Source organism: Lygodium microphyllum, chromosome 24, assembly GCF_053477565.2.
Source record: "Lygodium microphyllum isolate KBCC chromosome 24, Lygodium_microphyllum_v1.1.10, whole genome shotgun sequence".
Classification (NCBI taxonomy): domain Eukaryota; kingdom Viridiplantae; phylum Streptophyta; class Polypodiopsida; order Schizaeales; family Lygodiaceae; genus Lygodium; species Lygodium microphyllum.
This window is the reverse complement of record NC_141158.1, coordinates 120,597,375-120,624,711: the sequence shown is the minus strand read 5'-3', so window position 1 is coordinate 120,624,711 and position 27,337 is coordinate 120,597,375. Positions and strand designations below refer to the sequence as shown.

The 27,337-nt window shown below is 43.2% G+C and overlaps 1 protein-coding gene across 6 annotated transcripts in view; it reads left to right on the top strand.

Moving 5' to 3' along the window:
* LOC148015585 (ARM repeat superfamily protein) overlaps nt 1-27,337 on the top strand; it is a 232,961-nt gene that overhangs the window by 134,240 nt on the left and 71,384 nt on the right. For all 6 annotated transcript variants that reach the window (XR_015688455.1, XR_015688456.1, XM_087665936.1 and 3 more), the window contains 4 exons: nt 11,366-11,487; nt 22,677-22,806; nt 22,906-22,985; nt 26,478-26,613. Coding sequence is in view for 4 of the 6 variants with exons in the window: in XM_087665936.1 (XP_087522062.1) it covers nt 11,366-11,487; nt 22,677-22,806; nt 22,906-22,985; nt 26,478-26,613 (468 nt within the window). In the remaining 2 variants the exon portion in view is untranslated. The remainder of the gene's footprint in view (nt 1-11,365; nt 11,488-22,676; nt 22,807-22,905; nt 22,986-26,477; nt 26,614-27,337) is intronic.

Below are 27,337 nucleotides of genomic sequence, written 5' to 3'. Positions count from 1 at the left end.
CATGGGCACAACGCTTAAGTTCTCATCGTCATTTCATCCACAGACTGATGGACAGTCAGAAGGGGCAAATTCTACTGTCTTGGACTTGCTTAAGTGCTATGTGTCAGAGCACAAGTCAAAGTGGGAGCGGTATTTGCCTTTGGTCGAGTATGCATACAATAATACTGTGCATTCGTCAACAGGCAAAGCCCCTTTTGAAATTGTTGAAGGTGGTAAAAAGTTTCCTTCCATTTTGCATACAAAGGATAAGATCTTTCAGGTAGATCAGTATGGGTGAAATGTATCAGAAAGTTAAGCATGCCCTTGAAAGGACTCAGGCAAAGCAAAAGAAAGCTGCTGATCATCACTGTCGTGAATTGATATTTTCACTTGGTGATTGGGTACTGTTGCAGTTTGAAAAGGCACGCTTAAAGAAGCGGAAAGGCAAGGAAAGTCTTTTCTCTAAGCTTAGTATGTGATACTATGGGCCTTTTCAAGTAACAGAGAAGATTAGTGATGTCAGCTATAGGCTGAAATTGCCTGACAATTGGAAGATTCATAATACTTTCCATGTAAGTCTTCTTAGACCTTACGTGGGTGTTCTGCCAGAAGATATGCCAGCTGAGGAACAGCCCGAAGTTGAGGAACTTGATGAAATTCTTGCCTTGCAACAAACAAACCACTTTTTTGGAAATTGATGCTAAAAAATTAAGACTAAATCTATGGTGGGTTTGATCACATAAATTTTGGGTATGCTAGATTTGGTTGTATGGAAAAATCTTCTGAGACAAACATATTCTATATTATCTTCGAAAAGGAAGACCATGTTCTACTTGGAACTTCTTGATTACTTGAAGCATTTCGCTTGTAACCTACCTTGACCCCTTGTATCTCTAAGTTGAAATAGATTGTCAAAGTGACAATTGCTTAAGAAAAAAATTATGTACAGAAACAGATTTTGTACAGGTTAACACTTATTGTGTCCATATGGTTTTCTCAGTGCTAAAGAAGTATTGCTTGCAAGAATACAGTTTTTACTTCTATTGAATTGAATATATGTTGTAATAATGGTTACTCGATCGGGCATGTATTCTGTGAATTGACTCAGTGGGGATATCATTTTGATGTACTGGCCACTAGATCTCTAGTCAGGGTGATGTGGAGTCATCAAATGAGAATCTGCCACTATGGGGATATCATTGTGGTGTACCGGCCACTATATCTGGAAACAGTGATGTGGAGTTACATGATGATAGTCTGCCATGTTTCACAGTTAGAACATACATGTGTTAACAGTGTGTTCAGTACACAATGTTGACTGATAGCATGTATGTGTTGTATATGTGCTGCCAAGTGTAAGTTCACTGGGTTAGCTGGAAGCATGTATGACATTCATGCAAACAAGGACGTTTGCGATTTCGAGAGGGAGGTATGTCACAAGACTGTGATAACTATTACCTTTTTGTTGATTTCTTTATTACATATTTTATTTGGTTTTTCTTTTTGGAAGGATCCCTCTTGAAATCTAAACACCTGAGTTGCATGGCCAGTATGTGAAACGGACAGGAATGTCTAGTGAGTTAAGACTGGACAGTTAAGGTCCAGTATAAGTCTGGAAGAGACTGATGGCACTGTAGATTGACAAGCGTGGAAGAGACTTGTGAAAGTGTATATGGACAAGTGTGTTGAAGAAGTAGCCTGGAAGAGACTAGTCCAAAGTGAAGATGGACAAATCTTCAAGAGATTAGTCCATGTGGGGTCATCAGTGGAAATTCACTTTTAGTTGAGCTACATTACAAATTTGGATGTAGCCATAGTCTGCAAGGATGGTCAAAAGACTAGTGGGGATGCAATGGAAGCAACGCCTAAAATTTAGGGAGTTACTATTTTTGGACTCCAGAATCTGTTCGCGTCATTATCTTCGTTTTTGTACGAGGATTAATCTTCTGGTTGTGCCGAGGTCATATTTTGAACCGAGGATGGAGAATTTTAGAACGAAAGGTTTAAACAAGAAAATTGTTACATGTATGCCATGTGTCACAATTTGGGCATAAATTCCCAAAAGAGAGAGAGAGAGCAGCACAAAAAAAATGAGTTTCAATGCATGGGGGGGCTCATTTTGTGAAAGGGAGATGGATTGCTGCAGATGGAGAGCTCTTGAGAGCTGGTCTACCCTGTCTATGATGCACAGAGGGCTGAGCTTGCTTCTTACTCTCTCTCTTTCTCTCCCTGAAATATGGTTATGCTGCAGAATCAAGGGCCTTTCTTCTGATTCAGGTACAGCTGTGTGGGAATATGTTTTTGCATGAGGCAAGAGACTCCTTTCTCCAGGAACAGGAGTAGTTGTATGCTGTCCCAGCAAGGACAGGTGAGGGTGGTAACCTCACCAAGTAAGTGTCTGAAACAGCACTGAATCAATACTGTTTTTGGACTGTTCAGAGGTTAATTCAGAGCCCAATTGATGTCAGAATCAAGGGGCACTTGGCCCAGATGATGCAGGACAGTGCAGGGAACAACATGAGCTGAGAACAGGTGTCAGAACAGGTCTGAACCAGTAATTACAGTGGGCTGAACAGTACAGGGAACAGTATGGGTTGTAAATAGGTTTCAGAACAGGTCTGAACCAGTAAATACAGCAGGTTGAAATGGTTAATTCTGCACTCCAACCAGAAGATTCAGACTTGGGCAGAGTTTCCCCTCCTGGTCAACTTGATTTGGGTCAGTAAATGTACTGTTATGCTGTCAAATTTCACCCAGAATAGGTGAAAGATAGCCCATTGTACTTTCTCCTTTTTAAAAACAAAGAAATACCGCAAGGGGCACCTAACTTAGGGGCCAACAGGGTGTCTGTGTGGCAACAAGAGCATTTTACCTTCCTTTTTTTCTTCTTGATTCTGTCTTTAAGTTCAGGTAAAGTGGACGACTGTAAATTGGGTGAAAGCATTTATATATTTTAGTTGTACACTACCGCCCTTTCCAATGAACAGGCCGGTTTCATTGCCACCTTAGCTTCTCTATGCTAAATAGACCCATGAGTGACGCATGGGAGATATCTTGGGATGAGAGTGCCTCCTAAGCAATTCCATGTTGTATTCTTTATTGTTTCTTTTGCATTTAGTTAGTCATGGCATTAGATGACAGCTATTTTGGGACTTCGGAAAATTACCTGACTTTTCAGATGTAACATTTCAGTCTTTTTTTTTTTTTTGGCAAGTAAAAGGTGGCTAATTATGTTACTTGAGAAACACCTTTGAATACAAGGAAGTGCTCATGCTCAACAGACTAGCTAGAGCTGATGCAAAGTCGCAAATATATCAGATTTACAATCCTCTCAGGGCGCTCTAGGGGGGATGGGGGCAAGAAGCCATGGAGAGGGGGGTAACGCCACTTGGGACTGCTTGCCTGTATCTCAAAAAACAAGTCCTGGCCACCCCAAGTGCGCATGAAATGACAACAGAGCTCCTTACGAACCCTCGACTCGCCCTCCACCTGATACCAGCGGCCGCAGAGGGAGTGGACGATAACAGGTCCAAAGCTCTGCTAGGGTCACCTGTACTGAAAGTGATAGCCATGGCTGACTGCCTACGAGCAGAAAGCACCCCAAGAGATGCATCGAAGGCTCAGAGCCATGCGGCGAAGGATGCGGCATGCTCCTCTCCACACTAGTTGTGCCGCCTCGCACGACCAAAGGCAGTGTTTTGGGGTTTCCAAAGGCTGTTGTGTGCATTGCTTACAAACTCCCTCCTACATCTGGGCAGGCTAACTTCCCATCACCAAGCCTCCATGTGCCACCAGCCATAAGAAATATGATAACCTCCTTGGTCTCCAACTATCCCATAGGCAACGCTAGAAGGTCCGGCGGAAAGACTCCGTGATGCCGTGCTCCGCCCAGTGCCTGCTACGTGACGGCGCCCAATCCATATCCTTTTGCATCAGTACGTGTGTGTCAATCTTGGCAATGTACTCCAGGAGCCTCGATGGCTTCTTGCTAAATTTGATTCTATCATAAAGAATCAAACATGGGATTTAGTGACATTACCTCTTGGAAAGAAAGCCATTGGCACAAATGGCCGGCCATAGCCACTCCCCTAGATCCCACTCCAGCTCATCAAGTAGCGTGCCCTCCCAGATCCAAAGGCGCCACTACCTGAACTTCTCCCAGAAGACAAAGGGGTCCAGCTGCCATGTCTTTCCCTGTAGGCAAATCACTCAGGTCCTCCATGAAAGCAAAGCAATCTCCTCATCCTGCTGGCCCCTGTCAAGAACTAGACGCCCCCCCTCCTGTACGGTAAAGAAAGTCCCAAGTGGAGCGATACCCACTCTACTTGCCACGTGGAGGGGGATGCCTGCTAGAGAAAACCTAGTGGCCCATACCTTCCTGGACTCAATCAGCTCTCGTATCAGGGGAGCAAGCCAATCCTGAGGAATAGCTGCATCTATCTCCCTTCTCCTCAGCGCCACTCCTCTCTGGCAGCTTGATATTCGCTGCAACACCTTCTCGTCCACGAACTTGTACACCTCCCTCCATATCCTGATGGTATGAGGCCGGGCCATCCTTTCACCCATCCCACTGGATGTGGGGGCGCTCGCTTATCTGTGCCCCATCCTGATCTTTGCTCCGGGGGCTCTAGATCGCCGGCTAACAGCCTATCTCCTCGTGGTAGCCTGGGGGGCTCTAGATTTGGGCCTTATGGAGGCCTTGCCACACGCAGAGCAAGCTGCGTAGAAAATGAGATTTGGGGGCGGGGGGAGGGGGGATGATTTGGTTTGACTTGAAGATCCACCACCGAGCCTCGGTCTACACTCGTGAAGACCCTCTTGCAAGTCGACCTTCCAGGTCTGCCCTCGTGGTGTGAGGCCGCGGACGACTAGCTTGCCCAAGAGGGCCATACTCTGATACTCTGGGTCTATGATCCCGAGCCTTGGTTCTGAGTGATGCCGTATGATGGTCTCCCATGCCACCTTGGCTGTGGAATCCTTGGAGCGGTGTGACCCAAACCACAAGAAGTTCAGCACCAAGTAGCAAAGCTGCCCTGCATAGAATGAAGAGAAACACCAACACGAGGCAATATACTAGGCCGTCGCTAGGAGGACCTAATTAACCACCAGGGCTCGCCCTGCTAAGGAGAGGCGAGCCATGCTCCAATAGGTCAGCTTCCTTCAAATAGCATCGAGGAATGGAAGAAACTATTGGGTAGGAGTGATGTCGAGTCCCACTTGGAACCCTAGATAACAGACGGTCTGCCCTCTGCTCATCACCCATCTTAATCCTAGGTGGACGCCCCACTCCGTGCTAGAGTCCGGGTCTTTGAGAAACCAACGACTTTCGCCAATTGATTTTTGCTCTCGCTGCAAAACAGAACACCTCCAGATCGAGCCTCACTCTCTCCAGCATCAACACATCGTCCTGAATTTAGAGTGTTGTATCATTTGCATACTCTTGAGTCTAGCAACTTAGTCTCCTCTCGTACGGGAAGGTGGAGGCCGTGTAATCCGCTTACCTGAGACCTAAGGAAGTGGAACATTGCCTTGCAAAGAGTAGGAACACGTACGGGGCTAGGGGGCAGCCGTGCCGGACCGATCTCTCTAGCTGAAACTCTTCCCCCTACCTACTACCTACGAGAACCTTGTTGGTGGCAAATCTTAGAGTGCGGAGACCCTGCGAATCCAAGCCTGGGAGAAACCTAACCTAACATTGGTGTCCTCTAGGAAATCCCAGTCCACCTTGTCATAAGCTTTCTTGAAATCCAAGAGTAGTACGACTAGTCTCTGTCAACTGTGCTGGGCCGACTTTGTCTCCTCAAACAAGGTGAATACTTTGTCGAGGATGCTCCTATCCTGGACAAAGCTTGTCTGTGTGTCATGGATAATGTTTGGAAGCACACGGCGTAGTCGCCTACCAATCATCTTTGCTAGTGCCTTATAGGCCACTGACAATAAAGTGATCGGTCTCCACTGGGAAAGCTCCAATCTGTCACCCCCTTTGGGGAGAAGACTGATAAGGCCTATCGAGAGACTCCCTTGCATGTGTCTTGAAGTGAAAATCTCATGGAATGCCATCAATAGGGGGTCCTTCACCACCTCCCAGAATGTAGTGAAGAAGGCCTTAGAGAGGCTATACTCTCCCGCGCATTTCTGCTCATCCTGTGTGTGGAAGGCCCCTTAAAGTTCCTTCTTTGTGAAGGGGGCTTGGAGGGAGCGTCCCATCTCCTCTATGACGAGGGACGGGATGTGATCCCAAACTTGTGGTCTACATCGTTGTCCTCTAGTTGAGGTTGTCTCCTGTTGGGACAGGCGCCTGTAGTAGTCGATGGCAATCTCCATCACCTCGTCTGGGCTAGAACGAGTCCTCCCATACTGATCTCGAAGGCTGCGTATCTGCTCTCCTGAGGTGCGAGGCTGGTGCACCTGGAAAAACTCCATGCACATCGTGTCCCCTTTCCGCGCCCAGAAAGCTGCAGAGGTCCAGATCTGCTCAATCTGTCTCATCACCTCCTCCCTCCTATAGATCGAGTCCGAGATCCGATAGGATCGTTTGAGAAGGGCAAATGCTGTAGGGTCAAGTGTCAAGAGAACCGGGGAGTGACTTAAAACCGCCAATTGCACAATCTTGCCTCCACGAGAGCATCCTCACTCTCCCACATAAAACATGTTCAACTTTTCCAGCAAGACACCACCTTGCCGCATGTATCCCCAAGAGAAATCCAGCGAACTCTCCCTCCTATGGAAGGTAGGAAGACCTCCCATGCCTCCTGCTCCTCCCTAGTCATGCCTTGGTAGTTTGTGCCCCTGCCCTGCTGGTCCTCTAAAGCCTCCAAGTTGTTTAAGTCTCCTCCAACAATCCAACAATCCACCTCTAGGAGTCCATTTGCGATCTCCACCTAAAACCTGCTGCATGGCCTAACCTCAGTAGGGGCATAGACATTGAGGACTCCAAGGCAAGAGTCCCCAATATCCAATCTGATCCATTGAACCCTCCCTGCCACTATCGTGCCGTGGTCTTGTACACAGGCGGTGAGACTCGAGGCCAATAGAGGTGCATACGCCTCCGCTCCTGCCATGGGCACCAATGGCGTGCTCCCAGTATGTGTGCGAGCTGCCCAGGAGTATCTTCCCTACCCTCTAAGCTTGGGTGGGAATGAGCTTGTGCTCCTGTAGAAGTAAGATGTCAATCAGAGCAGCAAGGGTAGGCTGCAACTCCTATCAAACAATCAACTTCTTGGAACCACGTGCCCCACTATAGTGGAGGCTATTCACATTCCAAGATGCAAGGTGTAAACTCATGGGGAAATCTGTGACTGACCGAACAAGCATCTGTTTGGTGTGGAAGCTGCAAAGGAAGAAGAGTAGCTATGAGGCATGCGGATGTGGTTCACTGCCAGCCTGGATGGTGAACTCCATTCCCCCATGGTAGCCCTCGGACGTACCATGGGGATGATGGATGCGCCAGGTATTACCACCAAGGCATCAATCAACCAAGCTGAGAGGTGAGATTCTGTAGACTAATAGAAACGAGCCGCCTGTGCTAGGGGCCACTCAATTACATCTACTGGCGCTCTCCATTGCCGAGGGGCTCAAAAGAGAATGCCAAAATGAGAAACCTCCTCGGCTCGTACCCACTAGTTGATGTCCATCATGCAGCCTGGCCACTGCTAGGAGAAAAGTGCCAAATCCTCTTCTCCCATCCACTAGGAGATGTGGTCTGCCACCTGGCTCTTCACCTCCTCCTCTACCTGAGTCATCATCTATCCTCTCGTGTGGGAGGTCTGACAAAAGAAGGCATAATTTGGTCCACCTAGTGGTGCTAGTAGATGGACCTTGCCGCTCCTGGCCTTGCGTACCATGAAGATTCCCACCTCTAGGGATAGTGGGAAAACTCTGCGCTCCGCAACTCTCAAATAAGACCACGGCTCACTACAAAAAAACTCTTGCGGTAGCAACTGCGCCTATCTTGAGTAAATGTGGTGTGTGGCATGGGTAGATGAACCTGTGGCTGTGTGAGGGAGGAAGGAGGGGCTGGAGAGCCGATGGGTGGAGGATATTGGTGTGTGGGCCACCTCATCTCTTGTTTGGGGGGGGGAGGGGGTGGTGGGCGCTTTGGACTGTGGGTTGTGAGCCCTCGGGTGAGGCAGCTTGAGACGTCCTGTGGGGGGTGGATGTGAAGATCTGTCGACCTGTCAGGCGGGGCGAGGAGGCGGGGGGGGGGGGGGGGGGGTCGCGTGGTGCTCTGCCCCAAGGGGGGGACGCTTGCTCTCCATCACCCTCCCGTGGCTGTGTCTGAGGAGCTCCTTGCGGTCTCCCTCTCTGTCCTCTCTGTACTCCTGTGAAACCGTCCGTATCCACCTGTGGGCCTTTGGAAGAGCCACCCTCACACCGAAGCGCGTGCACTCTGCTGCCTGGTGCCCAAATTCATGGGAGCGCAGGCACTACCTTGGTTGCGCAATCACAATGACATGTTGCCTAAAGGAGTGTCCGCCTACCTCAAGCTCTGGGAACTGTGGGATATTCTTGATCTCTTTCACTGCCACCGGTACCTTTGGGACTCCCGCGGCTGTCATTACGTCCGCGAAAGTCGTGGGAAGGACAATGCCAAAGAGCCGTCCAAAGGCTTCCACCAACTGGCGATACTCCATCGCTAGGCCAGGGAAAAGAAGGATGATCGGGAGCTGAAGAAACCTGTTGTGGAGTGCAAATGCCTCCAGAATGAAGCCACTATACCAAGGGACCATGTATATGACCCCCTTCGTGGACGCATATGATGAATTGGCAAGTAACTCATGTGCAGTGTCTGCCGAACTGAGCCGCAAACCATAAAGATCCCTTGGGCCATTAGGACCACCTCCACGATCTGCGTTGTGCCGATGCGCAACGTGGAGTGAAGCCAGTCCCGAAGCTAGGCCTTGGCTGGGGAATGTCCTACTACCTAACCATAAATCGTTGTTTCCTTTAGCTCCAGCTCTTTGGCTCAGACGACTCAGAGCTACTCCTGAGAGAGGACGACGCGCAAGGTGTTTAACTGGGGGGCACTCGTTCAATGCGCCGGCGTTTGACTAGAGGTTTCCATTGCGTGTCCCTTCTGAAAAAACTACCAATCGCATTGCAAGCAGTCGGGGCGGGGGTAGCGTTGCGACGTGATGGGCGTGAGCTCGATGTGTTGACTATTAGAGTAACATTTCAGTTGTATAGGCTCATTTGGCCTTTTGTAGCATTAATATAACTTTGCTTCTTCTTTCTTCTTTATATTGTGTGTGTATGTGTGTGTACACATACGTCTGCCTGTGTCTCTCTTTGGTACCCCTTGTTAAGGGAATTATTGCTTTTGCAGGCCCTCCAAGCCAGCCCTCCCTCTTGCTGTGCTTTGTCAGCCATATGTGTTTTTTGGGCAACCTCTTTCCTACACATCTTTCCACGTAGCTGTGTTCTGTAGGTAGCACCATAAGGGGTGTTTTGCTGGCAGCACCCTTTTCTGTGCTCAGATTGTTTTGCAGCCCTGCTGCCAGCGATGGCTTCCCTTGTCCTGAAGATGAAGCTGAAATTTGAAGGGGATCCATTGAAAGTGTGTTGAATCTCAGAATGGGAGATGACAAAACATAGAGTTCCCATTTTGAACAAGATTAATGATGAGGACATTCACAGATTTCTTGGTGCTGAAAAACTGGCTTTTACTGCCCTTATTTCCCTCCTTTCTGAGGTCATCTTTGTTGCAGCAGCTAGGCATAAACTGCCTTCTGTCTTCTTACTTATTTAACTGGAAGATTTGTTGGAAGAGAAATTTTGCTGTTACCAATTGGAAGAACATCTTATCAATTTTGAGCTTGAAAGGCCTGAGCTATTTGAGATCAGAGGTGATTGTTTAATGTTCACTATGCAAAGGCTTTAAGATTCCTTTCATGCTTTCAAATCTACCATAAGGGTCGAACATGGCTTGCTAGGCTTGTTGCATTTCGCATTATGCTTCAAAAGGACATAGCTGCTTCCACCCCTCCAGAGAATGAAGGTGCCCTTGTGTCTTCATAGGGTCACAGTTGGGCATGCCACATCAGGTGAAGAGAGCTGCTTCTGGCAATAACAAGAACTAGCACAAAGGAGAACTGTTACATGCAATTATTGTCGGAGGGCCACATATATCAAGCTTGCTACCCCTGTTATGGATTGTGGAGGCTCCATTCAATGCAGTTGTGGAGCCTTCTTTCCTTCTTATTTTTGTGTTTGTACCTCTTGATCCCTCCCTGACTGGTCAGACAGGACATCTTATGCTACCAGGCCTATTCAGCACCAGACTATTTCAGGGGATCCTGTGTTAGTGCTCAGCTATAATAGGATGGGGTTGATGTTCAGGGGATCCTCTGAGTTCTAGAAGCATTGTTTGATGAGCAGCAGTCAAATGGGGTTGGTTTTGAGGAGTTGACTTCCCCTTCATTGTCCTGCCTGTCGTTTTTGACTTGACAGGTTGAGCCTGTCTCTGGATGTGCATGGTCATGCCTCCATCTCATTATTTGGCATTGCCTTATTAGGGGCCTCCTTTATCTGTTTAGCTTGTTGGTTAGGCTGCCTCAGTGCCCCTAGTTCCATGTATTAATGTTGTTCCTCATGGTCTATCTATCCCACCTTATTAGGGCCTCTGATTGTTGGTATAAGTGACCCTTCATGATTCTGATGTCATTCATTTGCTAGGGTATTCAAATGGGATTATCATTCTCATCACATTGCAGGTTGAGATAAGCCTATGACCTCTTTTGAGGCCCATCTTTTGACCTCCCGCTCTATAGCTGTGCATGCAGTTTTAAAATTATCCTGATCCTAGAGCCAAGCCTGTATCCTCACGTAATGAGCTTGGTGTAAGCAAGTCCCTTGGCAGTATGCCAGGAGTCAACTATGCTGTGGTTGATAATGGACAATTGGGGGCTTCGGGCTGATTTCAGCCCTAGGACCAAGTATGCGCCTTTTGATAATGGCCTTTGCCCCAGGGCCAACTGAACTTATTTTTGGATTGAGCTTAGCCCCAGGCTTTAGTGTGCCAATGTGAGGTGGGTCTTCACTGTGAAGGCCTGTTTTGATGTTATGTTGAATGGATATAGCACGCTTCTAGTTGCTAAGGGCTATCTTTAGGACAGGGCATTGGTTGCATAGGAACCTTGATGTCAGTTTTTGGGTAAATTTAATATTGAATCCTTCAAGAGCATCAAGCTGGAGCAAGGAAGAAGGCAAAATTTGTCAGTTCACATGCTTCCATCATGCACACACATGCATACACATTGATGCAGAGGTAAATCTTTTAGTATCTGTTTTCTTTTGAATCCATACACATGCTTCCATCATGCACACACATGCATACACACGCGGCTGCTGTACTGAAGGCCTTTTCATGTCTTTTTTGTGCTTGCAGTTACTAGCAGAGTCTCTAGATGTAATTCAAAGCACAGAGTGGACACTATCTTTAGGAAATGCTTTTGCAGATCAATATTATTTGTATGTTGGAGATCATGCCCACTCTTCTTTGGTACACAGGTAGTGTCTGTTCAATTTTTTGCTGTAATGTAAGTACTGATGATAGTAACAAGTCTGAAATTGCTTGCTTGCTTGCTTGCTTGCTTGCTTGAGGTGTAAACGTAAAAGATTTGGGACATATAAGGATTTAAAAATGCTAAAATTGTAAATCCTCTCAAACAGATGGTGGAGTGTTAGAAAACCGCATGCTAATCTGAACAGTTTAAAAATTTGCCTCAGAGTGAGCCTTATGTTTTCCAGATTGCACAGCTGTTGGAAAGAAAACTAGTTGAACCCTTGCAAGAAATTAATAGAGCATTTGAGATTGGGCATAGATACTGTGCAGTGCTAAGTTTAGTAAACCCTGTGTTCTCATAAAAACTTTTTAGGACCAGGTCGAAAAGGTTGTGTTGAGTTGAGCGGTCAGTCATAATGGGGCTCGCCTTTTGAACTGAGTAGAAAAGTGCCTGGCAGCCTGCCTCTTGGACCATTCTCAAAAGACTATGTCTAGATAATGCAACAACAACATCCTGATCTCAATAGCTAGGTGTTTGCACCTGGATTAGCACTAATTATTTTGAAGTTGCACTGTTGCCATGAAAGGTTGTGTTTAGTTAAAATCGTTGGTGCGAGAAACTAATCAAGTATTAGAGATTGGCCACAGCTAATGTGCAGGGATTAGCCAAGGCAGACTTAGCTTGGAATTTTATTGGTTCTAATAATGTCTGTTTTCCCCAGCAAGAAAATAAATTATATGAAAACTGCACAGTACTGAATATTATCACCAAGGTAGATACAGTGTAGAAAATCTTATTATGCAGAATGTAATAAAGGAAAGGTGGATCAAGGTGAAGACATGTTACTTTTGCCTTAAAGGAGGTCAACTGCAATGCTAATGAGGTAATCAGCTTGGTAGGCTGTAATATGAAATTATGTAGGCAGATCTCAGGTGAAAGAAAGTGCCAGTCTTCTAAGTGTGAACTAAGGCCTCTCTTCTGCTCATGGGACAGTCTCGTTGCTGTCCTTCATCTTTCTCTGACAGAATGTTTTACCCTAGTCCAAATGCATGAACATGTCTAGGAGGTAGAGGCGTGCTGTTGCTCCTTAGTCTCCACTGCATCTCGATTCTTAGTCCCCAGATGTACGAAGGAATGATCATCTCCCAGCTGTGACAATGGCCTTCTGTCCACATTGCTTGAGAAAAGTCAAGGAGTGGGGATAATGGTGTTCTGCGGGTTTTGATATATGATAGGTTGAGGCCTGGTAAACTCAGGAGTTGGGCAGGTCATCTTTTAGCAATCCACACCACTGCTCCCTAGGTCAGTCTTTATCATCTCGCCATAGGTCCCATAGAATACCAGTTTGAAGCCTCTTATCCAAATCTTTTGAGTGCGAGGGAAATCCCAGATGTAGTGTCTGTGTCTTTCTTGAGCCCCTCATAACTTGAACCAGTAATAGGGTGTTGGTGGGCTCCCAACTAATTGCCCGTTGCACTCTAAATCTTCTTTGGGCCTAAAACTTGCTCTACTCTAAAGGTATAGCAAAATAATTGGGAGATTGCTAGACCTCCATTTGGAGTTGATGCCATAGTGTCATGAGGATGTGACAGTTTAATGGTTTGCTTAGCATTTGATTAAAAGTTAATCAAATGTGCAAATGTGGCTTGCACATGTGAGGTGCAAATTAATTATCAAAGGAAAATGTTGTAATAAGTTATGCTTGATAGGTACTAGGTGGTGCCACGTGTCAGAATTTGGTCCAAAACATTTAATTAGCCATTAGTGTAAGTGATAGGTGGTGACATACCGAAGGAGACTATAGTGGCTGGCTTAGTTTTTATCATATGCTTATCATTGCTGATGCAAACACATGAAAAACAATATCGTAGTAGACGATATCCTATTGTAGACTTGACCATTTTTTGGGGGCGAGAGGGGCCATACACCCAAGGGATGGGGGGGATGGGATGACTAAAAGAAGCACAAAACTTGACCGTTTTATGAAAAAAGATGTTGCCTCCCAATAGACAACATCATATAGTACTTCATATCATTGGTGCTTTAATTGTGTGTCGACTCAAATGATTGGAAATCAAAGTCTGAATTTTCTTTGGCAAATCAATCTTGTGTCTTGATCATTGAATGCCTTATTGGTTGGGAGTATTTTGTTGAATCTAAAGTTGTTGGAATGATGAAGTTTTAATTTTTTCATTCAACTTATTATCTTAGTTATTGTAGATGCATTTTTAATGTTCTTTAAAATGCAAATTAGGGCATATCACATTGGTAATGAGGCTTTACTCTCTAGTATGTCAAAAAGATACATCATACAGCATACGTCATACATCATACTTAAAGCTTATTTGCCATGTCATTGGTACTCTTCTCTACTACCTCTTATGCTGCGTTCTCAATCTCTCGACTATGGGGGATGTCCTAGTATATGGTCCTTCTCCTGCTTGATCTCCTACTTAGTAATGGGATCTGCCTTTGCACTCATATCATTGCAAAGCACGTGTAGGTTTACACTAATAAAAACTCCTTTTCTTTGATGCAATGTAGCTCTAAGATTTTCAAAATTGCTCCAAAGAAGAGAAGCTAATAGCTTGGCTCAAAATGTGAATTGCTAGGTGCTGGAGCTCAGGGCCATGATATCCATAATCATCCCACTACAGAGGACGACCTCTACTAAACATGTCTAGCTTTGCATCACCACAACCATATGAATCCTAGAAATTGCCATACAATGCAAGTTGATCCTTCACTATGTGCCTCATCTCAATATCAAAATATGCACTCCAAGATGCATCTCTAGCTATCCCTAGCCTTCTTATCATTCTCCTTTCTATGACCTTGAAACTCTGGGTCCAATATGTATGCTACTAAATGCAAAGGAGATCTCTCTCCGTCGCACATAAGATGTGGATCTTGTCATACTGATCTTTATTGGCACCAACCCCTCTAGGCTCTCAATCATCTTGTCCATACCCTTGTAGACCTTACTACTACATGGCTCCATCGCGTCTACAAGGCGCAATAAATATATAGCAAACTGAACCATAGCATCAATCCTCTTCACCTCATCCCTAAAGCGACCGTGCATTAAGAAGTTGTAAGAAAAGTGAGTGTGAATACTTGAGGAGAATCTTTTTAGACGTCAAGCATAAATATCACCATGTCAATGGCTTTAGTAATCATCGGCTCAACCTATAAAAGCTTACCAATATCCTTGAGGAGATTATTTAAATACTTGGCCATGTGAAAACAAATTGTAATGTGGGGACTGTAGCTCACAACTATGGCACTAGTTGCTCTTTGTTGTTTGACCATCTGCCATGAATCCCACAACATTTTGTGGCCCAACCACTTCATTGATGTCTATCCACTCAGGGGCAAGTGCATTGGCACTCTTAGGGTTGCTTGAAGCATCATGGGATGAAACAAAGTACAGCTCACTAGGAGAATATATACTAGTAGCCCATGAATGGATCTCCTGTGGTGGTTGTCACTCCATCCATTTGTGATTAGTGTTATAGCATGGTTTGCCCAAAGCTTTGTATCCTCCACAACCCGGTCAACCTTGTGTTCGAGGCCTTGGGAGTGCGTTTCCTGTCCCGGGCCATTAGGAAATGGTATTGCAAGGCTCCATTTCTCCCATTGCATGTGACTATGGCTAATGGATTAAAATTGAGGCCCCACCCTACTTCCATGAATGCTTGTGTCCATTCTCTCCATTGCCCTTGCAACCCCTCACTATTGCTCCCATTGGCTCTGGTATCTTGAACACATTCATGCCATCTTTACAAGCGCCTTCTACAACCTCTGTGCTTGCATACATTAGCTTCTTAAAACCTAGCCCAAACTATAATCAACCTATTGTATATCAATTGTTAAGACATACTGGCTCAATGATTCAAATTAATTTGATGATCGTTTAGTTTGGAAGTTGATTTATAGTATTTAAGTGTTTCAAAATATGTTTAAATATTTCTTCATAAATCACATCCAATAGTACAATCCTATAAGCTGAAGGACTACATATGCCATGGATGCTTGGTAAAGCCTCCAAAGAAGAAAGACAAAAGAAGAAGACCAAGATGTTTGACCAAAAGAAGTCTAATAAACAAGAACCAAAGCATAAGGATGGAGGTACACCATCTTTGCCATCCAAAAGGAAACTAACATATCAATAGTTAGTAGAGTATACAAGAGAAGGATGATCATTCTCTTGTATAGAAAAAGGACACATGGCTTGCTATCAATGTGGATATAAAGGGCATAAAAAGGATCATTGTCGGAACTACAAGAAAGAGTAAGAAAGAAAGAAAACGAAGGATGACAAGAAAGATGACGACAGCTCTCCCTCCAAAGAAATTGCAAAGTCAAATGTTGCATCTAGTGTGGTCATGGAAGAGCTCTTTGACACTGGAGAGATACTTGTTGCAACCTCATGTAATGATGTAAATGTTATGGTAGCAACAGGTGATATGCACATCACTAAAAAGGAGGTAATTGATGCCTTACTTTCACCTCACGATGGGTTGTCTCAATCATGGATAGTAGACACTCTTTTCATGTTACTCCCTCTTTGGAGTCATTTTCTGAATACACTGTAGGTTGCCTAGGCAAGGTTTACTTGGGCAACAATTATGCATGTGAAAGGGAGGGTATAAGTACCATTCACTTCGCCCTTGAAAATGGCCAAGAGCTGATTTTGCAAGATGTCAGATATGTACTTGGTATAAAGAAAAGCCTCCTATCAGTTTGTTCAGCTTGATGCAAAAGGGTATTTTACTACCTTTGGTGGTGGATTATGGAAGGTCCACAAAGGCTCTATGCTGATTGTTAAAGGCAACAAAAAGAGGACTTTGTATTATTTGCATTGTAAAGCATTATCTGGCAAGTTTTTTATTATGACTGAGGTTCATTCACAAATGGAACTTTGACACAAAAGACTTGGCCATATGAGCCAAAAAGACCTTCAAGTTCTCTCCTGTTTAGGGAGATTTGATGTAAAAGGCTCTAGTCTCGACTTTTGTAATGATTGCATATATGGAAAACATGTGAAGTCTCCTTATTACTTTGGTGTCGTTAAGAAGTTCAATTCTCTTGACTTAGTACACTCTTATGTGTGCACTATGCCTGTTGATTCACATGGGGGTGCACGGTACTTTGTCACTTTTATTGATGATGTCAATAGAAAGTCATGGATGTATATGTTAAAGAGCAAAAGGGAAGTGTTGGATGCCTTTAAAAGGTTTCATGCTTTTGTTGCTACACAGAAAGGGCTTAAGTTAAAAGTTATAAGAACAGATAATGGAGGCGAGTATGTTTCTAATGAGTTCAAAAAATTTTATGAGATACGTGGCATTAAGAGGGAGTTGACAGCCCCTTACAATCCTACATCAAATGGCGTGGCTGAAAAATATAATCGCACACTTTGTGAGAGAGTCAGATGCATGCTATCCACAGCTAATCTCCCACAAAAGTTTTGTGGATAGACTCTTAAAACTGCAGTTTATGTGTGCAATCACTCTCCGAATAGTGCATTGGAAAATGGCATCCTAGAATAGGTTTGGTCCGGTAACCTACTTCATATGACCATTTGTGTGTCTTTGGCTGTGATGCTTTTGTGCATATTCCCATAAATCAAAGGACTAAACTAGACATGAAATCTATCAAGGGCATTTTCATGGGATATGGAGATGAGGGAGAGATGGGCTATAGAATTTGGATTCTTGAGGATAGGAAGACAGTATGCAATCGAGACGTAGTATTAATGAGGCAAAGTTGCGGAAAAATGCTACACATAGTGAACTTGACAAAAAGAAGGTCAATTTTCAACTTGAACCACCAGCCATTCAGCAACCATTAGCTGAAGATTCTGTCCCTTTTAGTGCTGAAAATGTGCATCAACCTATTGTGCTACAGCCAGAACATAATGGACTACAAATAGATGCACATGATGAAATAGGACAGCAAGAAGAACATGCTGAAAACAGGTTACAGCAACAAGAAAATGCTGAAAATCAACCACCAAGTGATGGTATGCACATACCTGAGGATGTAGACCCATTGCCTATTGATACAGATCATTGGGTAAGAAGGTTACGTGTCAAAGGGCAGCCACAAAGGTTTTAGCCATCTTTGGATTGCATTTTGTTAATTGATAAAGGTGAGCCTCTAACATTCAGAGAGGCACAATCATGTGAAAACAAGAGAAAGTGGAAGCTTGCTATGCAAGAAAAGATGAAGTCTCTGTATGCGAATAACACATGGGAGCTTGTACCCTTGCCGAAGGATAGGAAAGCTATTCTTAATAAATGGGTTAACAAGGTGAAACATATTGATGGGAAGCCCAAATAAAATGTACATTTGGTTGCTATGGGCTATACATAGAAGGCATAGATTTCCAGGAGGTTTTTTCACTGGTGGTGAAGATAACCATGCTCTGTGTTTTATTTGCTCTCACTACATCCTTGGATTTAGAGTTGGATCAGATGAATATGAAGATTGCTTTTCTTCATGGTGACCTAGATGAAGACCTGTATACGAAAGAGCCCGAAGGTTTCGCTATTCCAGGGAAAGAGCACTTACTTTGTAAGTTGAAACACAAGTTATATGGGCTAAAGCAAGCACCTAGATAGCGGTATAAAAAGTTTGATACTTTTATGCTGATCCATTTATTCAAAAACAGTCATGCAGATCACTGTTTATACACTAAAAAGGTTGATGATGGAAGTCTTGTTGCGCTGGTCTTATATGTGGAAGACATGCTAATTGCAGGAAAGTATAAGAGTACTCTACATGTTCTTAAAAGGCAGTTGAGTTCAGCCTCCTCAATGAAAGATTTGGGAGCAGCTGAATACATTTTGGGCATGAGTATGGTGTGCCGTTACTGCCATATACAGAGCTTAGCAAAGTTGATTGCCCAAAAGTTGATGCAATTGCCACTGCTATGAAGGGCATGCCTTATGCATCAACTTCTGGTTCTTCGATGGATGTACGCCATGGTTGCAACTCGTCCTGTCATTGCTCATGTAGTGGGAGTTGTTAGTAGATTCATGGATAATCCTAGCAAACCAAATTGAAAAGCAGTGAAATGTATCTTTAGATACTTAAAAAGTACACAAGACAAGTGTATATGCTATGGAAAGGGTACACTCGACTTGCAGGGATTCTGTGATTCGGACATGGTAGGAGATCTTGACACTAGAAAATCTAGCAGTGGATATGTCTTTACTTTGGCTAATAGGGCTGTTTCTTGGTGTTCAAGGTTGTAGAAAATTGTAGCACTGAGTACTACAGAGGCTAAATATATCTCAGCCATAGAAGCCCCTAAGGAAGCTATTTGGCTTGGCCATTTGGTCAAGGATTTTGGTCTTTCTTCATGTACTTCAGTGCTTGGTTGTGATAGCCAGAATGTTGTATGTCTAACTAAGAATGTCATATTCCATGCACATACCAAACACATAGATGTTCGATATCACTTCATTTGACAGGTCTTGGATGATGGTCTTGTCACACTAACTAAGGTCAAAACCCAAGTTAACCCTCCGGATGTTCTCATTAAAAGTCTTACAAAGGCTCAGCATGAGCATTTTATTCAATTAGTGGGAGTTGGTTAACTTAAAGGTACCACTTCGGGCCTTTAAGTGGAAGGTGGTTGGGTGTAAAGTCCTTTCGGGCCTTGAAGTGGAAGGTTGTTAGGTGTAAAGCCCCTTCGGGTGTAAAGTCCTATTAATCTCCATGTGTATAAACTTACGGGTGTAAACACACCCTTTTTTATAACCTAACATATAAATACACTTTTATTCTTTGTGTACCGTAAAACACCGATATACTCATCTTGGATTCCCTCACTCTCACTCTCAGCTCTGTTCGTGCTCATTCTTGTCTCGCACTCTAGTGCACTCTATCACAACATCAATGAGCAATTTCGGGAGAAAGTCCTTGCCATTGTCATTGTTGTGACTTCCCTTTTTAGGATATTATGTATGGGTGATTACAAGGGGTCCACCGTGGGCCTTCTCATTCACTTCTTTAGAACGGCATTAGTGGAGGCACGTGCTTGCATGGTGAGCATAGAGACATAGCGTGCACATGTTCTAGAGATAGTGGAGAGAAGATGGGCTAGATGCATAAGCCCATCCATGGCTTTGTCACATTTATACATCCATTCTATAACTCGCTAGGGGTCGTGGCTCTGTTCAGACTAGCTTGCTTATTGGACTCATGTGGTCCTTGTGGATAACCACAATACAATGCTTGAGGAGCTAAAATGCTAGGCGGATTAGAGAAGGCATGTGGCTTTTGCTTCTCCTACTTGTTGGAGGAGAGAGTCACTTGTGAAGCCTCTTTTTGAATGGCAAAACTTTGGATATAAGTTGGAGACCCTTTAGCCTTTAGCATTGAGAGTCCTTACTCGGGTATTCTCTTTGGGTTCATGTGAGGGAAATTGAAGTGCCTATTCTCTCATTCACATGAAGATCTGCAAATGGCTTAGCACACAACAAATAGAGCGGCTAGTCTATTGCCACACTAAGTTACGCATGATAAGGGCTATGATGAGTATGGGTAGTCCAAAGCAGGTAAACACTTAACCATAAAATATAAGACCATCAAATTTAAGATTTGTTGTTTTAAACTTGAAATTTTATACTTTACAATTTAGACTTCAGCATTTACAATCTTATGTACATCGTGTAGGCGAATGTTAATACATTCAAGTTGACAGGCAACACTCTTGCAAGTGTACATCAGGAGATGGATAAGGATGAGGAGATGATCTTTTTGGAGCACTATAGAGAGCGTATAGCAAGAGACACTCGTGGCACTCGCAGTCAACGTGCTTGATGGCAAGGAGTTCAAGTAGGTGATAGTAGAAGCATGGTCTTTTGACGCCTTTCGACGGCGAGGAGGGGTGGTTTGAGTTGCTTGCAAACATATGTAAGGCGGGGCTATACTAGCTCCCATCCTGTGCCTCATGATAACATCCCCCCTTGCCTACAAAGTTGGTGCCTAGAGAGGCATGATTTGATGATGATGGTAACCTCATTAGTGAGGATGAGTATGAGAGTGTTTCATCATCCGACGCGAAGGAGTCATCTTTAGGCTCTCTTGATGAGCACTCAAATGGTTTTGATGATGGTGATGATGATGATGATAGTGATGCCTCATCATAGTGTATAAATTCATAGGCCTCTCTTTTTTGTATCTAATATCATTGTATCCACACGCCACTATGATCCATTCTACATGTATGTACTAGACTAGTTGTATCACATGTGCGCAACGCATGTGACTATGAGGGCCACCTTGATGTATTCATCTTATTTTGTAATGAAAGGGCTATTTCCACTTTAAACATGTGTTCTATCATTTAATGATTTATGTTTTCTTTTAAATCAAGGTAATTTTTTATTCGATACTAATATTGTACCGTAACTTATAAAATCATAAGGTACCATCTAGTACCGTATTTTATTGTGCATTGCGTACGGTACCTTTCATACCTAACAACTATGTGGATGAGATCCCACCATGTGGGCCATGTGTTGGGCACTAGGTGGCTTGATGGTCTAAATATCCATACTGAATGGATAAGTCATGTGTCATGTATCTAAGGGGACATAGATGTCCAACCAAGTGATACATCCACGGAGACTTGAATCCCCAACCTTACAATTGTGAGTTCCAGTGCTAAATTGTAGGCCTCAATTTTACAGGGTGGCAGCTGGTTGCCACTAGATCATGTATGCTCGATGAGTAATGATGATGAGAGTAATTTTGTCTCGCAATGCACTCTCTGTGCTATTCTTTGCTTTCTGTTTTCTGTCTTCCCAGTTATGTTTTTGTTGGAGATCTGTTAAGATGCTACACTTTTTGTGTTGGTTGCACATGGTCTCCTTTGTGGATGACTATGTGCGCAAGTGCCCGGTGTGGCCCTTACATTCCTTATACTAATTCTTGATTTGGGTGAGATCATCCCATATGCTTGTGCTCATGGTGCAATCTGGGTCTTGGTGGATGTAATATCATTGATGACCTGTTTCATCTTGGCTTGAGAAAATGTGCAAATCTAGGAATTGGCTTGATTGTTTGTGAAGCCTTGGTTTGCTTGCTGAAATTAGCAGTGACCGTTTGTCTTTTACTATTTCTGGCAGTCTGTCCCTCCTGATGGAGACCCATGTGTTATACAATTTACTTGCGCAGAGGGAACAGTTAGTGTCTGTAGCTTATTGTCTATTTCTGGCAAATGAACCTCCATCAACGAAGTTGTGTTTTTCTTATTCATCCTCTGGAATCTTGAGACCATAGAGTTACTTGCTCCCATCAGAAACATGTGTTGTAACTTGTTTGCCTTGAGGGTTTTCTATTGATTGAAATCTTTGAACCTAAATCTGATTCTCTCAATGCATTCTAAAATCCAACCTCCCTCAAGGAGCGTGTTCACTGTTGAAATAATTGCAAAATAGCATGTCATACCCAGTCTTTTGACATGAAATATATAATAATGTTTCATTCTTAATAACATTTTTGCCCTTGACCTAAGCTCTACAAATCTTCTTTAATGTGTGAGTGGCCTAATTCAAGCCTATGAGAACATTTGGAAATGCTTCTCTTTACCATTTGCCATTTGAAAGATGCGTAGTAACTGTACCCTGTCATAAGCCCTTTGAGTAGAGATAAACTGTAGGGTTAATATGGAGCATTTGCCTCATAGAGAAACAAAATGGTGCTGAAAAGAAACCTAGCCTGGTGACTATCTGATGTGTGAAGTCATTGATCTGTCAGGCTAGCGGCCACCAAAAGAAAGAGAGACTGTGTTAGGTTCTTAGGTTCTGTCACTACAGAAGCATGGTTTCCCATCAATGAGGGGTTTAGATGGTTCAGCATGTGACCTTGATTGCACCAGTTAGAGAAGTTTATATAACTTGTTTAATAAAGGTTTCAACTATTTCTCTCTTGTACTTGTCAAGTAAAGGTTTACATAACTTGTTTAGCAAAGCTATTCTCTTGTACTTCTGGTTAACCATTGCTCTCAGTTTGCAACTTGTGAATAGCAGCAGCTTTTAGGTCATGTGCCATCTTTCATGAATTGTGTGAAGTTCTTTTTGGGGCATGCACTTGTGTGAAGTTGGTCATTGAAAATGGTTTATACATTCTAGTACAAATGTCTAAAGTATCAAATTGCATGCATTTGAACAGATGTCTGGGCATTTTACTCCAAAGAATTGATAATCGGTTCTACGTTCGAGAGAAGTTGCAGGTTATGTATAGAAATGCTGTTCTGAGTAATGTTGCAAACAGGCTGGGGCTTGCTATGGGCTTTGGTTTGGTAGGCTGAATGCATTCCAGCAATCTGTCAACTTTCAATGGATATGCTTTTGTGCACAATAGCTACTTTATTTACATGTTTGAAGGTCTCTGTATGAAGGTTGCATCAGCCCATCTCGATACGGTCTTGGAGAAATTGAGGAGAATACTGGAGTCTCAAAGCCGAAACAGCTTGCAAAGGTGAGGTCTTTTAAATTTTTAGAACCAGGCAGAATAATAACTTATATCAGTGTTTTCTAAAAGCCTATCGGTCTGTGAGGTAAGTTAAGGTTTGTAGGTTACGCGACATAATGCTGCAGAAAAAGTGCTGAAAAAAGGGAGCGCACTCAGTGACAGCTGATGGAGATGTTATTACAATTAGATTGATATGTGGTTTTGGCAATTATGGGAAAGATAGCATAGAAGCTCATCAACTTCACACTATTCTGTGTTACACCTATTACTTCTGGACTGTTTGTATGATGGTTATTGTCATGGATCAGGGTCTGGATCTGTATACTAGTCCCTTTGAGCTCGGCCACGAAAGAGATTAGTGGCAAGGCTGTGTAATAGAAATTGGGCTAGTATACTGTACATTTGCTATCATAGCAATCTGATCATGCTAGTGAATGACTGAGCCAAGTGGTGTAATACCCTACTGCAAAAGACAGTTTATACTTTATAAGCTGGGGTTGTGCCAATGTAATGTTTGCAATTGTCAAACTTGCATGTTGCATCTTCTGCATATGTGCATCGATCTTATATTGATCCAGAGTTTATGTGATGAGGTGGACCTCAATGAAAGTATATTTTTTTGATGTCAAGTGTTTTATGATCTAGTCTCTGTTAGTCCAACCTCTTGTTTGCTAAGTTCAAGGTATAAAAAGTCTGGCAAGTTATCCAGATGAAGGCCCTTCCATTATAGCCAATGGGAAGGCCTCTGCAAACTATCCTGTGTCCTTTGTATTTACATTTCCTTAGATAAAGCCAGAAGCCAGCTGAGGGAATCTGTAGGCGCACTTAGTATGAGGATGTCCTAGGTAGGCAATCACTAAGGCCCTTCAAGAGTGTTCCCTAAACACATGTATGAAAGTTTACTTTCTGCCCCTTGTCAAAAGGAGATAGCTGCTGTGAGCTTCCTGTGAGGCCAGTTGAAGAGTATGACCAAGGTCTTGCTAAGATTGACTACAAATGTGTATTAGGACTGTTATTCCCTCATATGCTGCTGTAGACCTGCCAGAGTTAAGGAGAGGGGGAATCATTAAACTCATGAGTGATGGTCTCTCAAGAATTGAATGGAGGGAATGTCCATAGAGAGCGAAACCTTCCTTCAGAAACAATCTAAAGGGCAGTGATCATAAACTAACTTGCACACATGAATAAATCAGCAAATAAACAAGACTCACTCAACAAGAGAGCTAGAATATTCTTGCACAGTAGGCGATACATGATAGGCCCTACAACTCAGTGCCCATTCCGGTACTTATTTATCGTTAGTCACAGCTTGCACAAATTACAACTAACCTATATTCACAAGCCAGCACTCTTGAAGCTAGTGATTCCCATGTGTCTTTCTCTTTGAACCAACCCAAATTGCCCTTAGTGCAGTGTCCTCAATTGCTCTCACCAATCTTGACCAAATGCACAACAAATTTATCCGTCAACACTCTTACCTAGTGTAATGCATAATAATGCATGGTGTTCTTAGTTCTCCAAACTGATTATTACTTTTTTCTACCTCCAAGAAAAGTCAGTTCTGTTTAGATCAGCTCAGCCGAAATCCTCAGGTAATCGAATTTTCATATGGCTGAGCTGAAACAAAAAGAAAAACAAGATAATGGGAATTTAAGTACAATCAGATTTTAAGAAAATCCATCTAATGTGTATGACATGTGTCTATGTATAATTCAACCAGTCTTGACCAAATGCACAACAAATTTATCCATCGACACTCCTACCAAGTGTAATGCTTAATAATGCATGTTGTTCTTAGTTCTCCAAACTGATTATTACTTTTTTCTACCTCCAAGAAAAGTCAGTTCTGTTTAGATCAGCTTGACAGCTGAAATCCTCAGGTAATCGAATTTACATATGGCCGAGCTGAAACAAAAAGAAAAAAGGTTAAGTACAATCAGATTTTAAGAAAATCTGTCTACTGTGTATGACACACGTTTGTGTATAATTCAACCAATTGTGCAGTAAAACCTTGAGGAGAACCCAGCTGATTAAAATTACTATAGCCACCCAAATTGGTTCATGGGATGTTGGAGTACCAGTGAGTGTGCCATTAGGTAGGATCTCAGGACTTCAGCAAGGGTTATACGAAGGCAACAAAAGAGTGATACACACTGCTTGCTCAGGAATACTTGACATGAGAGATGGAGGTTGAATAATATTTTCATAAAGCCTGCGTTGATATCCCATCTGTGTGGGCCCATGGCAGGAGTTGGCTGCTGCTTTTTCTCTCTCTCTCTCTCTCTATATACATATATATATATATATATATATATATATATATATATTACCATGCCATAGAAGTATTATCACTTTAAACAGTTGGTAGATCTCTTGGTCCCTGTTTGAAAGTATCTCGGTTCTGTGCTTTGCAGATTTGTTATTCCCACATCGTCCTTAGATTCATTGCCAGAATAGCCTTTTGGTATATTGAAGAGACTTTATCAAGGTTTATTCGACCTGCCCAGGCCATAAGACCATAGAATGACAACATGCACACACAAGAGAGAATGAAGGGGGTGGCAGAAGAGACCCTTGAAGGAGAAATAGAAGAGAGACCCAAAAGAAAAGAAGGGCAGCTGAAAAGAGGAAGAGGAAAGGAAAGAGTAGACAGACTGTGACACATAGGACCAGAGGAATACTTAGTGATCTCAGACCTGTGGAGAGTAGTTAGATATCTCTGACCTGCCAAGGAGGCTACAGCTGCTCATATGGAGGCAATAGTACCACCCCAAGCCTTTTGTATCTGAGGCTACAGACACCCATGCCTGTAAGCAGGGTTGATCATTTAAAAATTTATATCAACCTTCTAGTATGCCTAAACACATTAAACTGTCACAACAGACGATGATCTATCCAAAGTTTTCCTAGAATTGGTTGACATCCCCCATCTCCAAGATGTTGGTCACAGAGACAGAGATCATGTAGAGATGGTTGCAACAAGCATGAGTGGAAAGGCCATGTGTCTAATGGACTTATTTACTGATTAGGTAGTACTCTCATTCAATGTAGAGGTTTCGACAGATCTTTATACCAAAGAATTGGGAGAACAAGGAGAGGAGGCTATGGTCAAGGGCAGGGGTAGGAAGGGCAGCTGCATGAGGTCAAGCGGAAAAGGAAGAACTGAGCACAACAGGAATGGGCAGGTGGACTCAAATGGGAGGTAAGGCAGCCCAGCAAGGGTCTAAAGGTCAGCCAAGAGCAGCAAGTTTGGGTTCTCTGTTATTTTGTTAAAAGCTCAATTCTAGTTAGATTTGTTTTCTCACTCGTTAAAAATGAGAATAGGAGCTCTTATACTTTTGAGCAACACTTGCATTTTGTGCCAAATTAATTCATAGCTACTGCGATGAATGAGTTATTTTTGTTGTTGTTGTCGTTGTTGTTGTGTACTTGTGTTTTTGTTTGACTTGACACAAGAAAGATAGAGCTTTTAACGATTCCAATGTGCTGATGCTGCAGATTTTTCTCAATTTTTATTGACTCGAAGAACAAGACAGATGTGGATGATGTGTATGCTGCCTTAGCTCTGATGTATGGGTATACAGCATCATACGCTCCATCGACAGTGATTGAAGCAAGGATTGATGCTTTGGTGGTATGCCTTGTGTCTCTGTGAATGTTTTGAGTCCTGCCTATCAATGGATGTTCTTTTGAGTTCAGGCCCTTTGAAGTAAACTGAATTTAGATGGCCTGATGGTATCTTGGTTGTAAAGTTATCTGAAGAAAGGATTCTGTTACTTAAAACTAACAGTTGGCAAAGTGAACCTGTGTAGAGGCTAGCTTACCCAACCTTCTAAGCATCTACATTTACTTACTGTAAGCTCAAAATGTTTAGTATTGTTTTTTATCCAGAGAAGAAAAAAAATTGTATTAGTAAATCCCCTCAGGTCAAAAGTATCCTGAAGCAAAATACAAAGTAAAAAGGAGCTGTGTATAGGACTTCCATACCAAAAGATATACTAAAAGGGAAGTCCTTTTACAAGGCTTGAATGAATGACTGGTCGAGAGGTCTATGGTGCCAAACTGTATGGGGCTGACAATGGAAGAAAATGCTAGAATCCAAGGTCCTGAGCAAAGCATCTCTCCTCCTGCTCATAGTCTCAGAGTGGTTCCATTGCAGTCTTTAAAGAGGCCAGCTTCTATATGCCCAAATTCTTCAGCTATCAATCGTGCATGTCTCACAGCCCAGTCTTGTACAATGAGCCACAATCCTAATCCTTTGGTGAGAGCATCTTGTGAACTCCGAGTGATCTAGATCCGCCCTCTTAATTATACCATTTTTGTATTCTTTCTCCATTGGTGCGTACTAGTGCAAGAAG